Source organism: Phalacrocorax carbo, chromosome Z, assembly GCF_963921805.1.
Source record: "Phalacrocorax carbo chromosome Z, bPhaCar2.1, whole genome shotgun sequence".
In the NCBI taxonomy this organism is placed as follows: domain Eukaryota; kingdom Metazoa; phylum Chordata; class Aves; order Suliformes; family Phalacrocoracidae; genus Phalacrocorax; species Phalacrocorax carbo.
In genome coordinates, this window is record NC_087548.1 from 40570412 (window position 1) to 40585868 (window position 15457).

General features: G+C 37.9%; 1 protein-coding gene across 4 annotated transcripts in view; it reads right to left on the reverse strand.

The window, feature by feature from the left end:
• The window catches only part of SMC5 (structural maintenance of chromosomes 5), a 61185-nt gene that overhangs the window by 24238 nt on the left and 21490 nt on the right, over positions 1 to 15457 (reverse strand). For all 4 annotated transcript variants that reach the window (XM_064439422.1, XM_064439423.1, XM_064439421.1 and 1 more), the window contains 9 exons: positions 12030 to 12101; positions 10858 to 11113; positions 9539 to 9693; positions 8119 to 8232; positions 6883 to 6977; positions 6534 to 6666; positions 4348 to 4521; positions 4047 to 4216; positions 444 to 567 (listed from right to left, as the gene is read on the reverse strand). In XM_064439422.1, coding sequence (XP_064295492.1) covers positions 444 to 567; positions 4047 to 4216; positions 4348 to 4521; positions 6534 to 6666; positions 6883 to 6977; positions 8119 to 8232; positions 9539 to 9693; positions 10858 to 11113; positions 12030 to 12101 — 1293 coding nt within the window. The remainder of the gene's footprint in view (positions 1 to 443; positions 568 to 4046; positions 4217 to 4347; positions 4522 to 6533; positions 6667 to 6882; positions 6978 to 8118; positions 8233 to 9538; positions 9694 to 10857; positions 11114 to 12029; positions 12102 to 15457) is intronic.

Here is a 15457-nt window from a genome sequence, read left to right on the forward strand (position 1 = left end):
AAAAGGTTAAAAAAAACCACCTAAGGTACATGCCTCTCTCACTGACAATGCGAGATGACTGACTGAACAGTGACTCTAGTGTCTTGTGCCTTAACTGGAACAGTGGATGACAACAGAAGGAGGCTCTAATTTGAAAGTTTCATAACAGCCTTTAGTGATCTCCAGAACCTAGTTTAACAACTTCAACATTAAAATGGTTGCTTCTTTATAAACAAGTCAGCCTCAGGAATGGTCTGGAGGCTTCAAAATAAGCAATATATTTTTGACTCTGTGAAGGGTAGCTTCAAACCCTGAATTATGGGGCATTGTGAACACCAGTTTAGCTTTTTTTTTTTTTAATGATCAGTATATAAAGACAAATGAATCCTCCCACATGTAGACATGTTCATAACTCAAGTTAAAATAACTGGACTTTTCACAGTAGTGGAACACATACCACATACCTTTACGACATGCATTAATTCAGTAACAAGTCTTGCTTTTTGGACATTTAAGTCTTTGATCTTTACATTTGCCTGTTGATACTCCTTCTCTAGGTCGACAGCATCTTGTTCCAGTTGTCTTAAACTATGGGATGAATCAATATTTGATTAATCCTAATTCAAAATAAATTGTAGAAAAATACAAAAATTCTTAACATTGGTGATGAACCAACAGTTAGCAAGAATAGGGATCTGTACACCTAAATATTCCAAACACATTAGAGCCATTCCCAATCTATGCACTTTAAACCTAAGAAATTCAAAAGACAAAAAAATCATTAAAGAAACTTTGATTTTGGCTACTAAGGGCATCACCCAGCAATGACACTCTTTCACTTCTGTAAATTTCAGATTTAAAAAAAACCAAACGAAACAAAACAGCGTAAGGATGACATTCTTCTGCTGCTAGTTCCTTGCAACAATACAACATAGGAGAGTTCAGGAGGTTGCTTAATTTTTACATATACTAATTAAAAAAAGATTGTGTCCTGAAGTTACTGCAGAACACCAGAATTTTTTGTTTTAAACCTCAAAACCTCATAATTATGAAGAACTTCATATGAAATAATCATGATGTTTAGTGAGCTGCAAAGCCTTTGGAGGTCTTAAAAAACGGCCAAACAGGCCAAGAGGATGATCCAGGAAACTACAAATCATTCTTAGTATGATCCCCACAAAAACTGTGGAGCAAGTCCATTCAGAAAACGTTTCCAGAAGCAGAATGGAGAAGGTGATCAGGAAGAATCAGCAAGCATTTACCAAGTGTACATCATACCTAATTAACCCAATTATAACAGGAGATCAAGTGGTTGCCATTTACCTCCATCTTAGCAAGGCTTCCTGTTATATTATCTGACAAAAGCTGACTCGCACACGCAAAAAGGAGGGAAGATAGCAAGTGGGGGAAGCCCAAACAATACTCTACCCTGGCTACCCCTAATTCCGTATGCACGTGCACATGGGTGAGTGAGCCTGTACAGGAATGGCAGCAGGGCTGCAGCCTTCCGAGTTTGCATGTTGGTACCAGCAACTGGGGAGACTGAGGTCCAGCGACAGCTGCTGTGCAGACTCAGTGTCTGGACCCAGCTGCTGATGGGATCCACACTGCCCATATGTATGCTTGGAAGTCTCACTAGGAGAGCCCCATCCTGCTCAGACAGAGTAGGAACATGATGCTGGTGCTTGTGTCCACTTGCTGTGTGTGTCCATCTGTGCTGTTTGGCTGGCTGTGTGTAAATATGTACATATGTGCTGTTTAGATGTGCCCTGTGTGAACATGTCTACCGGGGAGAAAGGCTCAGCCTCACTCCTGATTGGACCTAGAAGCATTAAGCTGCATCAGACCCACCTTCCTCTCAGGATGCTGAATTCAGACCCACTCTCCTAACTTTTTCAATGTTGTCTCCCACAATACTCAAGCTGGAAGATTGCAGTCTGGATGGATATAAGACTAGATAGGAGAAAAAAAGTGGTTGGAGGGTCAGGCTTAGAGAGTCATGGTTAGTCTGGTGTATTCTGCCTGGGGGCCAGTATCAAGTGGGGTGTTACAGGATTAAGTCCTGGGACCTGGCCTGTTTAACATCCCTGCCAGTGACACAGAGGGGGAGATGAAGGGCACTCTCCTCAAGTTTTCAGATGACACAAAATGGGGGAGGAATAGGCCATAGGCCCACCATTCAGAGTGGTCTGCTGAGGCTGGGAGAAGGGGTCGACAGAAGGCTCATGAGATTCTGCAAGGACAAACGCTGAATCCTACCCCTGGGAAGAAAGCGGCTCTCGCAGTGATACAGGCTCAGGACAGACTGGCTGCAGAGCAGCTCTGCAGGGAAGTACTTGAGGCGTTAGTGGACAATGAGCTGAGCATAAGCCAGAAGTGCACCCTGGCAGTGAGAGGTCCCCGCAGCATCCTTGGTTGTATGAGTGGAAGCACAGGCAGGAAGAAAGTAATTTTTCCTCTCTGTTCAGCACTGCACTCAGTTTCCCCCCCGCCCCAAACATCAACAAACTGGCACAAACTTGGAAAGCAAACAAGGTGGTCAGGGGCCCTGCAAGGACAGGATAAGGGTGTTCAGCTTGTTCACCCTAGACAAGAGACAGCTTCAGAGCACCTAATAGCAACCCCACACTATCCTACCCACATGGAAGCTAAGCAGTGCACAGTAGAAGGATGACAGACAGTGGACATAAATTGAAACAAGAAAGATGCAGACTGGATATCAGTAGAAACTTTCTCCCTATAAGGACAGTCAAGCAGTGGAACAGGATGTCCAAAGAGGTTGTGCACTCTCCATGGAGACTTTCAAGATACAGTGGGATACAGCCCTGAAAACTTGATCTGAATTCACTGTTGATCTTGCTTTGAAAACATGGCTGGACTACAGATTACATGAAGTTCCTTCCAACCTAAGTGATTCCATCATTGTATATTAGCTTCAAAATTATATCCAGCTCTATTCACATACTTATATCAATCAGAAACGTGAGTATTTGGAAATAGTTATATTCATGGCAATGATTATTTAAACAATTTCTATCTCTACAGAAATACATCCACATTATAGAAGAGAATTTGTAAGAGCCTTGTCTGTAACTGTGTCAGGATCCTCACCCCCTATTCAAAATTCAAAGACTGTAATTATTTTTATAAAGGGAAGGTTTAATTTGTTTAGGTAGAGGGTCTACCTCCTGCCTTCGAACTGTGTTCTGTATTCTAGTAAAACACCATGACAATACACGCATCCCTAATAAGAAACCTGAGAGCAATACTTGGCTTTGAGCCTAAGCTTACATCCACACTGATTAAAGCTGCTTCTTTTCACAGCAACCTGGACATTTGTGACTATACAGCAGTTGATTCTGGTCCCTCTAACATCCCTGCAGCCCTACTTGTCTTTTTTTTTTAATACTCACAATGCTCTCTTTTCCCTTTAATGCACACAAGCATCAGCAGCAACTTTCAGAAAAATGAAAAAATATGTGGCCTAAGAACATATAGGAGTATTTGAGGTACAAGGTCTGCTGGAACTGTGTTACAGGGGTGGAGGGAGTGAAGCCTGGGAGAACCTCATTTACACTGCCATCTGGGACTGTGAGCTGAACCATGCCAAGGTTCTCCCTTCTGACAAAGCAGTAACAAAAGAGCTAATTGCAAAGGCCCACAAAACCGGAAGATTTATTAAAGACACATACTGTGGACAATCAGGGTCCAACTCAATCCCTGACATGCTTACTTAGTACCATTTATATATGTTATAGTATTACCTAGATATGTGCTACCAAGGCAAGAGACTATGGTAATACTTGAATAAATGAGTGCAATGATCTCTCACTGGAATCCTATTATTTTATTACAGGAAACCATCTGGAACATTGTTGCATGGTTTCTCAAATACTGTCATCATCTCCATTTCTCAACACCTTCTTTGTCTTCATTACAATTTGTATGCAATGCTCAACTACTGGTTACTTTGTAAGGGTAAAGGCAACAGTGCAGTAAGAGGAAGCAAAAATACCTTTGTTATTAAAACTGTTCATGTTTCATAGATAATATGGCTTGTTTCCTACCTGTCATACTTGACACCAATTTTTGATTCCAATTGTCTCCTCCTGTTTCCTCTCTCGAAAAGCTCCTTCTTCTGTTGCCTGAGCTCATTGTCTCTGTGTTCTAGATGTTTCTGTCTCTCAAACAATGTAGTCAAACGCATATCCAATGACTTCAATGTGTTATTGATGTCCTGAAATAAAAGAACACACACCACTAGCATTCTTACTACAACCATACTAACACATGCAAGTAGGCTATGCTTATTGCACAATAAAATGGGTAGCAGTTCACATCATATACAGTACAGAAATAAATTCCTACCTGTTCCTGGTTTTCCAACTGCCTTCTTTCATCTGTGTCCACTGAACTAGTAAGAAACTGTGCTGCCCTCAGGGATGTGTTAGTAGAGAAGGTTCGGTTTGTATAAGCAGACACTTTATTGATGTATTTTTCTTCTGCTGTATATATTTGCCTAAGTTTGGTTTCTTGTAAGACCTAAAAAACACATAAATATTAATCTGACAAAAGCGTTACTTGAGGCAATGCTTTTCAGAACAAGAAGCAAACGGGCTAAAATCCACAGTAAAGAACCTCAGCTTACGCAAGACTGACTTGTTAACAAGCCTTTGCAAAAAGATGATGCTAAGTTTAATGAATCGTTATACTTGTCATTCAGACTGGTCAGCAAAGAACTGTTAAGATACTGCCAAACACACTATGTTACCATAACCAATTAAATGGGTTCTTATTATTCTGGTATTACAAATAGACACTGGAAAAAACTGTTAATATTTTAACTCCATCATGAACAAGGATTATACTTTCTGTAGATACATAACATGCAAACGTAGCCTGTGTACCAAAAAACCAAAAGTATGTAAGAAATTAATAGATTAAACCATAAGGTGAGCTAACAACCTCAGTGAAGCAAATATATCTGTAGGAAAAAAAAAAGAGGTATAAAAATATTACAGTTACTATTTTTAAATAACTTGTATCAAAAAGGATATTATAAATAACCAAATATTTACCATAACACAAGGTAGTATAGTACTTCAAAAGGTTATAAAATTCCAGTAAACCAGGAGCACCAAAAAGCCTCCATAGGACAATATAAACTTGACTAAAGATTTTTCAGTTTATATACACAGTACCGGCAATATTCTGTTGATTTGGTTCCTAGACACTGACAACTGTGTTTACTTTGCTTTACAGCTCAGACTGTAGTTGACAACATTTTCATCCTAGTCCTTTCTCCACATGCTCAGCTCTAGGACATAAACAGGTTTCCTTTTAAACTAAAGCTTTCTCTTGCATGTGTGAAACAAAATGTTGCAAACAAAGCATTTCTCAACCAAAAATAATAAAAACAAAGAAAAAACGTTCCACAACTTAAATGAGAAAGTGCCATGTGCAACACTAAGAATAGGGGCATGTATGTGCTCCTAGACCAGCAACTTTTCACTTGCTGCCCACAGAGCTCGAGAAAGGAGGGTCTATCTACTTAAGGAGTAATTCTGACTGGTTTATAAAATGTAACTCAAAGACCTATTATATAAGTAATCTGCTTCATCAGATGATCAACACAAAATGGTGGAAGAATTGCAGTTTAAAGACAAAAATGCTTAGAAAAAACATTAAGGGAAAAGCTTTTTATCTATGACTCCCTCCACTTTTACTTTTCTCTTCCTCATTCTTAGAGCCTCAGAAACAGAAGACAGAAAGAAACAACAGCTACCCCAATGAAACGTGAATTATTCTCTATCTGCAGAATCTGTTCCCCAAGTTTCTTGAAAAAGAGTTGCCTTTTTTCAGAGACCCCAAGGTAGTCTTCCGAATTCAAACAAGAGTTCACTCTCTGTACAAGATAGACAACAGATGTCCAGCATAGACAGAGAAGTGAAAAACGATTTAAGTTGAAAACTGTCATGTGCATTACCCATTATAACTCAGCAATGATGATCCTGCAAGAACCCATGAAAGACTACGGTAGGGAGATGACTCCTAGTGGGAGCTCTTACCCTGTTTCTAAGCATCTAAAAGGTTTATATACTATTTATCACACCAATTCTGACTGAAGCTATACAAATGTATTTGCTACAAACTGAATATCTTAATGTATTAAAAAACCCAGCAGCTTGTAATTGTTGCTTTAAACACAATGGTTAAGCATTGTCATATTCTATTAACTGTTTGATTAAGATTTTGCCCAGAATCTCTCAGGCACTTAAAGTAGAAGTTATTATAATAAAACAACTTCATATAACTGCCTTGGAATAGCATGCAGGTGAAAGATATATTTAACTTTCTGTGAAGTACTGCATTAGATTGACTGGCTTTTTAAAAATGTCTTGCTATATGTTTGTGTATAAATGAACTGTTTTCACTTCTAAAGGCCAAATAAAAGGCAAAAGCCATTTTATGCTTTCTCCACATTAACTTGCCAAAGAAATTCCCAAATAAAACTGTAGATCACACTTGTATTTGTGCTATTTAGGACATCTCACCCTTTCAATCATGATTCTGGTCTTCTCTGTTCCCACAGGGACATCATGAATACGGTACTGGGAGCAAAGATAACTCATGACAGGACACGGAGCATCAAATAATTCTCGTAAATATGAGAAAAATCCATATCGGCTGAAGATGAGAAAAAAAAAACAAAACCAAACATGCATCAGAAATAAAATTTGGCAGGTAAGCAAGCTGAAGTTACTGAATGGTCAGAAAGAAGTCCTGCTAACCCAGAATTGAACTGGTGAAAATTTTATTTGCATAGAAAATTCCAGTGTGTAGCAACAACACCAAAACCTTGTATTTAAAAACCATTCCCCACTAATATAATCTGATACATACTGTAATTCTTCAATAGGTCTTGAAGGTAAGCTTTCAGCACAGGATTCAGCAGGTGCGCATACAGCATTCACTCTTAGTTTCTGATGATCGCGCATCTAAATATAGATTACATTAGATTATTTGGTAAAAAAAAAGAGCAGAAAAATTCACTATACGAAAATCAAGTATTTATTCTTGATTCACAGGATCAGAATAATTTTACACTGATAACCTCTGGAAGAGCCCACAAAAATCCACTCTGGCTCAGGTATGACTGAGTTTTCTGAAAGCCAAGCTCAGTCAATGTATCTTTGTGAAAATACCATGCATTAGAGAAAACAAAAGCAATTCAAGAAATCCAGAGCCAGGTGCTTAATCCAAATAGCCAAGTTCACTGTAGTAAGGAAGCCCCCTCTTGCAGGCTGTATGGCCATTTTGCACAGATAATGGCAGACCACTGGCTACAGAGGCTCTGAAAAGCCTGATCCTAAAAGGGCAGAAGAGACTGAAGATACAAATGAGAGATCAGTTTAGCTGGTTTAAGCAGCCTTGCACTGGGTTCCACAACCCTGGAGGCAAGACAAGCCCCCAGAACCTCAGATATCACCACTACTATTCGCGTATATCAAAATGACTAGCTTCTGTGAAGGGCAGACAGGTCTCCAAAAATTGCAAGACAGATTGTCGTTAATCACACTAACTCTGTGGACAGTAACTGGGAATCATTATGACAGTTAATGCCCTATATTGTGGCTTTTTTCTCCTGCATCATCTGTCTGGCTCTCAAAAGGAATAATCCTTATCCCTCCAGGAAACAGCACTACTAAGAAAATATAAGCCTGATTTGCTGCTTCGACCATTGTCTCCTCACAAAAGATGCCCTTCTTGCCTCTTTAGTCAGGAGGCACTGGAAAAGCTTGGTTCTACATTTGTAGCTTCCTGCTATCGTTTACTTGTACACAGTATTTTCTCCTCAGTGATTACTGCCTTGTCAAGGAAGGTGAAAGTTATTTCTAAAATGAAATATTTTCCTAATATTCCTGCAACCCTCCAGTTGGTCTAGGCTTTAAAAAAAAAAAAAGTCTTACTCCAGAAGAAAACATTAATCCAGAAAACCTCTGTATATTTTCTTTCTATTAGCTGTTGTGCTGATCTTGCCAATCAAAAGTTAATATACACGGACCTACTTGGTAGACTTCAAAATTTAGGACTCCTACATTAGTATTTAATCAATTTTTAAAATTAGTGCCTACTTGCCTCCACAAGAAACGATTCCATATCTTCTGGACTCTCAAAAACAAACGCCTTCATATCATTGGTCGAAATGTGATTTTCAACATATTTAGCATGCCTATTATCTTTCATATTGATCTGATAAAGAAAGGCAATGAGAAAACAATGTAATACAACTGGGCTTAACACCCCTCCTCCCATTTTAAGCAGTAAGATGATATCCAAGGCTACATTTAATGAAAACAAAGACAATGTTTAAATGTCTTTAAAGACATACTTCCTGTCTTCTTGCAACCAATTCTCTTGGGAAGAAACCTACAGTAACTCACGTCACTGTGTTTAGTTTTTAGCCATCGCTGCCTCCACCATACCACCTTCCCCTATAGTGACATACAAAGGCAAAATTACCCAGAGCTACACAATTTAATAACCCGAAGTAGCCAAAAGCTGGGTATACTTACTAGCAATTTGAAAGCTGGAATTTATAAGTACATGAGACTAGCTTACATTGCAACAAAGAAAAATACAGACATTAGTGGATGCTACAGAGGTTAATGAGGCCTTAAAGTAAAAGCAAAGGGATCCTACGCAGGCATTTGTGAAATTAACTTGATGTGGTCTTCCAGGAAGAATTGGAAGTTCTGGTAATAACAGGAAATACTTGGTACCACATACTAAACAAAAGTCATTTTGAACAGCTCTAGTGCTTGCACAAAGTGTAAGAATTGGTATACAAATATTCAACATCCAACTAATTTAAATTGTAGCAATACAGTATTAAAATAAGCCCGCAATTCTGAAGAGGAAGAGGAGGAGTGCACCAGAGGTCTTCATCCTCTTCACATTACATGGAGCACATATTACAAGAGGCTGGGATAATGGTGGAGGAATGCACTAGAAAACCAATAGTCTCTTTGAAAATTTAGCCCTGCTATTCCTAGCTAGTACAGCATATGTCAGACCAAAACACAAAACAAAACCAGGGATAGATTAGGCCTTTCTGTGTCTGTAGCTGGCTGTGCAAAGCAAACCACAGAAACACCTGGGGATCACAGTGACATGCTATAACCATTGCTGAGCAGGTTGTGCTATTAGGGGAGGTATTCAGTTGTACCCACCACTGCTTTTTTAAGCTGCAAATAAAGATTACTGAAGTCTAAATTACTGGATGTACCATAGAGGAAATCTGCAACAGGCACCTTAATAAAGGACTGTTCCTTGGGGAGGGAAGGGGAAGGAACCACCCCATCTTACTCAATGTTGAATATTATTACATTGCCTACGGAATTAAAATTCCAAATAGTTCACCATGCTAATACAACCTGTATGTAACTGGCATCTCATTTCAAGATGTGTCTTCAAAATTCTTATTCTCAAGGCCTTGCAAGACATAAATAAACTGAACATTAACTGGATAGAGTGATACATAAGTAAATTTTCTTACTTCAAGCATCATCGGTTCACACACTTTTTTTTTAAACTTGTCTTTGTTCGCTCTTAGCCATATAAGAGCAGTGTGTGTGTCTCTGAATCTCCCTTTGAGATTCTCTTCCTTCATATTCATTATATTATTAAGTTGTCCAAGGCGCTCAGTTATTCCTGTAATTAAAGGCAGTTTCTTAAACAGAGTCCAGAAAAAAATACACATTATAACTAGCATTTTCCAATATTTATTGACTATGCTACTCCAGCAATACGGTTGTTAGGAGATTATAAGAATGAAGAGTTTCTCTTCCCACAGTCCAGATTCTGCTTATTCTAAAGAAATCTTAAGACCTATTACAGCTTAAAATCTAAGATAAAATGAAGACTTATCCAAAGGATAATGAAATGCAGTAGTGCAGTAAAACCACAGAAATTTAGTCCTAAAAATATCCCTCTTCAAAACTTGTTCCACCTTTGTATTTAAAACCAAGAATGCCCCAAGATGAAAGAGGTAGTGGGACTAGCGACGTGAAATCACTAAGTGTTATTTCATGCTTGCAGAAAACAAAATGTGTGATAACAGACTGTGTGCAAAAGCATTGTTATACAGGAGAAACAGAGGTTGAATACTTTCTGTGCTTTTCAAGGTAAAATATATAGTGTCTCCTTCCCTAGGTCACTTGATCTCTCTATACCTCAGTTTCTTCTTGGATGTTATGACAAGTACCAGACAGACAGGTAAGTGCAAATGTACTACAGTCACTGAGGAATATATACAACAACCCCGACCTGCCGAGCCATAATTTTTACATTTTGTTTCTTAGAAAGAACTGATTGTAAATCCTAGACTATTATAAAGGAATTTACTATAATTAAGCTTAGCTCAAGTTCATCTAAAAAGGACATAAGCAGCATCAGTAGCTAATATACTGCCAAAGGGATAATTTTAAACACCACCTCTTCAAAGCACACTGCTTTCGCCTCAGGGTGTTTTTTTAATGTATCCTGCTAACAGTACACACCTGCATTCAATAACAGAAAAAAGGAAACTGGCAACACAGTCTCCTTACCCAGAGATCAGAGGAAAACTGATTGTTTTGGAAGGATAGTTTTAAGGTCAGTTGCCACTTTTGAGTCTTCTTGTTCTTAGTATTTTGAAAGCAGTTTCTGTTACTTTTAATAAAACCGGTAACATGCAAGAGGACTGGTATACATGTAAGATACAACTATGAAGCTTGAGGTAAATGTCTCAAATTATTTCACTACAGCAGGACAAGTAGATTCTGTACGAACTGTCAAAGAAAAAAAAAAGAACAAATAAACCCCCAAGTAACTTACTTCTCTTTTCCCTCTCTTGGTTCATTTTCTCCGCTCTTAGATCACTGATATCACTATCGATATTTGCCCTCTCTTCCTGTAACTTTTTCAGCTCATTATTAACAGCATCAGTTTGTGGCTGAAGATTCTCACAGACACCCATTGCATCGAGCTCATTCTTCCAGTCCTCTATCATCCTGTGAGTGTTGTGTATTTTCCTCTGTCTGTCCATTTCTTCATCTTTTTTCATTCTCAAGGCTTGCTGAATTTCTTCAATCTAAGAATTTTGAGTATTTCCAACATTAAAAGAGTTTAGTATACAAACCCTATAACAAATAATGACAATATCTGTGTAACTGATATTAAATGCTGATGTAACCACGCACTAAAACTGAAAGAGCCTGTTACAGTTCCAATAGCCCTATGACAGTTGAAGAACTGACAAGATTTTGTTAAGATTAAGGAACATTTAAGCAAAAATGCAGTCAAGCCTTTAAATCAATTTTTGAAGTTCCTTTATTTTTGCAAAAGCAAAATCTTAAAGCTGAAGTTTTTAACACATTTGAACGTTAGTCTATGACTGCATAAAACCTATAGCACAAACACAATGTGAAACATTGACTCTGCACTGTTGTGTATTTAATTTATACATTTCTTTACTGAATGCTTAGATGAAGTTCTGTAACTGTTTTACACCATATCTTTGCATTTTCTTTTTAAAAAATGCTGGACACATGCACTTAACAGAAGCAATAACCCTAGCCTCTCCCATAGAATATTTAAGGGCACGTATAATGCTGAGTACATTACTGTACTATAAAGGGTATAGCTTTTCAAGGGAAGCCTATAATATAGAGTATATACAAAAACACTGTCTATACTTAAGTTTGTTGCATCAAGGTAACTGATTTTATGTACCATGCACTTGTCCCTTAGTAATACCTGTTTGACTAATAGGCGCTTTAAAGATTCATTGTGTACTGGAGGGAGTGAAATGTGAAAGTACTCGTAGCCTCTTCAGAAAAATTTCCCTCTCAGCTAACAAAAGAACAGATAAAGAACACACCATATCTGTGTTTTACTGCAGAATTTAACAGGTAGCGTTCTGTCTGAATGCAGCATATTCTATAGCTAGTACTGAATTAATACATTAGCAAAGAAACACAAAAAAAGTCAAATATCAAGACTCTTACTTGTTTATCTTTCATCTCCAAAGCATCTTGCTTCTGTTTACATTTTTGAGAAATGTCTTTGATGTCAGTAGCCTGAATACAGTAAGAGATTTGAATTAGATAGTAACAAATTCAGTTATATCTGTAAAAAGCAGTTGCTATTTAAAGAACATTCTATATATGCACAACTAAGCATTTATTCCACATTTTATTACTGACAAAGTCATACTCGCCAGTTTCTTATTATTCTTAGTTGTATTTGTAATATGTATATTTTCAGCTATTTGTGAAGAACCAAATAATAGCATATAAACTGCTCACAACCATTCAGCTATAGATCTGCAAAATCAGGCATGACAGATAGAGGAAGTCTCCTAACCTAATCTGAAGTTAAAATAACTCCATCCTTGATTTCAATAAAAATATTACATTCAGATCCTTACACTTATAAATGTTCTTGCCTGTTTTTTTCAAACCAGCGTTACCAAGGAAAGCTTTTATTTAGAGCAAGGAAGGCATAAGTTCCTAGGCACAAGACAGCCAAAACAGAATTTGTCAACATCATCCTACTTCTGAAGTGCATTGTGCTAAAGCTATATCCCATACAACTCCTTGGCTCATGTGCAGGCACCCATGTCTCTTTTCTTTCTCTGTCCTTCTCAGGTTCCATAGAGTTCTAGAATAATATAGGTTGGAATGGACTTCTGGGCATCACTCACTCCCATCCCTTGCTCAAAGCAGGTCTTATCAGGTCAGGTTGCCTAGGCACTTTTACAGCTGAGTCCTGAACACAGTGGAAGCATACTATGCTTTCTCTATTTACTTAATTCCTCCTGCCCTGAAACCCCAAGGCTGAAAACAATGCAAACAGAATACTGGAACACTGCAAAAGGATGGAAGACTAAGTAAATTCCAGTGCAGACCTGGCAACAAACACACACAGCACCCTTGCTGGAAGAAATGTCTTTCTACAAACCGAGTCACACTGAAAATGCTAAGATGCATCAAGAACAGAGAAAATAAAACTAAGCAGACTCCTTCGCTCCCACAACCTGGAAGATACAAAAATTTAAAGACCCTAAGTCTACACCTGTTTGCATGAAGACAAAATGGAACAATACATCTTGATCTTGCAGTTGACTGCAATGCAGTACTGATTTCATTATGTTCTCTCCAAAGACCTCAGGCCGGCACTCTAAAGAGGAAGCTCTCTCCCAGGAAATGGATGCAAAATATTCACTAATCAATTCTGAAGGCTCTCAAAATCAGGACACTAGAAGGAACTGGAATTCAATTTTTTCAATTACCATTATCTTTTCAGTTATCATATATTTACATATACCTACCTTACCAAACAGATTAAACAACTGTAACTGTCTTTATGGTTTTCATGGTATGACTAAAACCACACCATTTTACACTGTCAAATATTGCTAAAAAAATTGCATTGCATAGTCCACTCTGTTCAAATCCCTTTAAGGAGCCTAAAGCAGAAACTATTCTAGGCTTCTCGCACAATTTTATCAACCTCTTCCTACAAAATGGGCCAATTTCTTTTTTTCGGAATCTACACATCCTACACACCCAGAGCACAAAATTTTACTAGGAATTTTTAGTCGAACCAAATGCTTAAAAGGGTTTTAACACGGGGAAAGACAAGAGAAGTAGTCATGCAGTGCCTCAATACATGAATTTTTTCACAGATTTAGTGCCACCTTTACTTTCTCTCCAGCTCCTTCCAGGCAGAATCTGTAACACAATGCCTGGCTTTCTGCCAGCAAAGTGCAAACAGACATAATGAAGAGGTGGTTTATCTATGGTCTCACATACATATCCTCAAGCCAAGAGCAAAATCTCAAGCAGCAGTCACTATTACAGTTATTTGACGACAGATAGAAGCCTAGTCCAAAGGGCCTGAAGACAATTATGTTCCCCTACAGGTCTGTGTGTATAAACCAGAGAGGACTTAAAATGCTAAACTGCTTTCCCTTACTGACAAATCAAAGTTGGGCTTGAAAAAAAGCAACTTTGAGACCAAAAATAGGGTTATACTGTTTTTATAATAAAATAATTATTCATTAATCAACTCCTGCTCACTTACAGCATAATTATCTGTGAAATGCTCACCAAATGCTTGCATCTACAAAGATAAAATTCTAAGTTACAATAAATTCAAGCAGTTATCTATGAAAAAGTGAAGAACTAATGAAGAAGTAGGCATTTAAGCAATTTTAAGGTACGGTACTTCAAAGCCTTGAAGTTTTGCCATATGTCAAAACTATCTCCTGACAGTGCAAGCAGCCCTTAAGCTTCTTCCTACAGTTTTGGACTCTACGGGGGTTTCTTCAAGGAGGAGTGTTAATCATTCAAATTATACTTGGATATACCATTTAACATCAGAACAGAACTCAGGTTTGGAAATGTCTTATTATAATATTACACACAACATAGTATCACCTATACGTTACAATCAAAATAATGGTAAATAATCACTAGAAAGAAGTATTAGAATATCTCATTGAGTCTTCTGTAAATGATTTATTTCAAATGTAGCATCCTTCCTTCTTCCCATCTTTTTTGCTTCTGGAAGGTTGTAGAACAAAATGCACCTAATTAATTCTCTGGGTCCAAATTAAACACCACTTCAGCATACAGTTAACCTTTCAAATGTTTAGTATGCAAGCGCTTACTCCACAAGTTTAGACTGAGCAGAAAAATATGTTGACTCAAGAGTGTGAGTCAATCAGCTAGTACATTCCCCCAATTTTTCTTTCAGTTCTGTAGCAAATAGTCTATGCTGAGCACACTCAACTGTTTTGTCCTCCATTTCTCATAGAGTATCGCTCATAGCAAGAGAGGATAACTTTTATATGAATATAGCCCAATACTTCTAAGATCTGTGGTAGCAACTGTTTAGTAGAATACTTTGTGTGAAAAAAAAAACCAACAATTAAAATGAAAGACATGAGTAAAACCTAGCAGCATAATACCAAGCAGCAGAAGTAAAGCTGAGCACTTCACAAGCATGGAGGCCCTTACTGCGTTATGAAAATTAATTTCAAGCTTGCAGTTGTTAACTTTCCTTTAAGGAAGTATACTTTTAAACAACAACAAAACCCCACAAAACAAATAAAAACCACAGCTACACCCATAAATGCCCACTTGAATAAAATTGCAACATTTTAAAACATTTAGGGTATTCTGAATCACAGAATGGTAGGGGTTGGAAGGGACCTCTGGAGGTCATCTTGTCCAATCCCCTCAGCTTGAGCAGGCACACCCAGAGCAGGGGGCACTGCATAATAAATTATTGCAGCACTGTGGAGCACAAAATTCAAAGGATACATTTAGCAAAGGTCTTTCTTAATAACAATAATAATGTACTTCATTAAGTAGTATTGTCTGGTACCATCTACATCACAACAAAACCAGAAGTGGTGTGAACAATC